This window comes from Artemia franciscana, unplaced genomic scaffold (genome assembly GCF_032884065.1).
Source record: "Artemia franciscana unplaced genomic scaffold, ASM3288406v1 Scaffold_1763, whole genome shotgun sequence".
Lineage (NCBI taxonomy): Eukaryota > Metazoa > Arthropoda > Branchiopoda > Anostraca > Artemiidae > Artemia > Artemia franciscana.
Genome location: NW_027062946.1, coordinates 24,812 through 26,006, shown reverse-complemented (window position 1 = coordinate 26,006; position 1,195 = coordinate 24,812). Strand labels below are relative to the sequence as shown.

The 1,195-nt window shown below is 34.3% G+C and overlaps 1 protein-coding gene across 1 annotated transcript; it reads right to left on the bottom strand.

Moving 5' to 3' along the window:
• Positions 1-433: 433 nt before the first annotated feature.
• Positions 434-883, bottom strand: LOC136042690 (cofilin/actin-depolymerizing factor homolog). Its single transcript, XM_065727649.1, has one exon. The coding sequence runs from the start codon at positions 881-883 to the stop codon at positions 434-436; it is 450 nt and encodes a 149-aa protein (XP_065583721.1).
• Positions 884-1,195: the final 312 nt, after the last annotated feature.

Below are 1,195 nucleotides of genomic sequence, written 5' to 3'. Positions count from 1 at the left end.
AATGATGCCGTTTATGCATATATCGTAGTACAAGCAACTTCTCTTGTTTTTTAAGCCAGTAGATTTACCTCGTTATCCAAGCCAATGGACGGTAAGTTTCCTATATAGGGGTTTCGAACAAGGCGGTTCTAATAGTGCACTACTTGTTTTGATCTGAATAAATTTCTAGGATTTATGGAATATTGTATTTTTTAGTATTAGAGGTGATCGTCTCTTACAAGGTTGCTAGCTAATGCTGCAACCTAGTTTGTTCTTTAATATAAACAATTTCAAAGCATCAAAGGTTAAGACATTTAGCATTTTTTTTAACCCTAGCCTCATTTGGGCATCAACCAACTAAAATAAGCTTTTCAACTACAGTCTCTCACGTCTCTGGTCCGGTGTTGTATATCCAAGCTTAAATTCTTAAGAACATCAATATCAGCGGACTGCTTTAAGAACGGACCATTGAATTAAGTTTAGCCTCAACAGTCTCGTAAGAAGCTTCTCTGTAATCTGTTGCCTGTATATACTGGAAATGATTGCCTAGAAATCTTTTCAAAGCATCCAAGGCTGAGGCATACAGCATTTTTTCCTTAGGCCTAGCCTCACCTGGGCACCAGCCAACTAAAATCAGCTTCTCCAAAACAGTTTCTGATGTCCCTTGCCAGTGATGGGTGTATTGAAAATCAAATACACCGTATCGACACTCTTTCTCGCCACCATTTTCAACCATCAGGTCTTTCAGAAAATCATCGTATGAGGCATTCCTTTCACCAGTTTTCTCTACTTCAACAGCGGTTTCATTTCTTATGTAATAAATTACATACCTAAACATTTTTCCATTTTTAATTTGATCAAATATTATTTTACAATTATCAACAACGGTAAATCCAACATTCATTGTGAGATGTGTCTTAAAATTTTAATGTTTAAAGTTATACCTGCAAAATCACGCGTGAAGTGGCTAGAGCCTAACAAAAAACAAAACTAATTTTAAAATTTTCAAGTATTTTTCTAGCTTGAACTAAAAATTAAAATTACTGTTCAGATACCATAAATAATTTTGCACTTTGCAAAATAACTTTAGCGATCCGGAGCTGGGAACTAAAATAAAATTGATTTTAAAATTTTCTTTTTTGCTATTACAATTTTTCATTGTAATAGCTTTTTTCGAAATAGTAAGAAACGACCTGGCTACAACCTACGATTATGA

Coding starts and splice junctions, on each gene's coding strand:
- LOC136042690 (XM_065727649.1), bottom strand. CDS start 883: ATGAATGTTGGATTTACCGTTGTTGATAATTGTAAAATAATATTTGAT.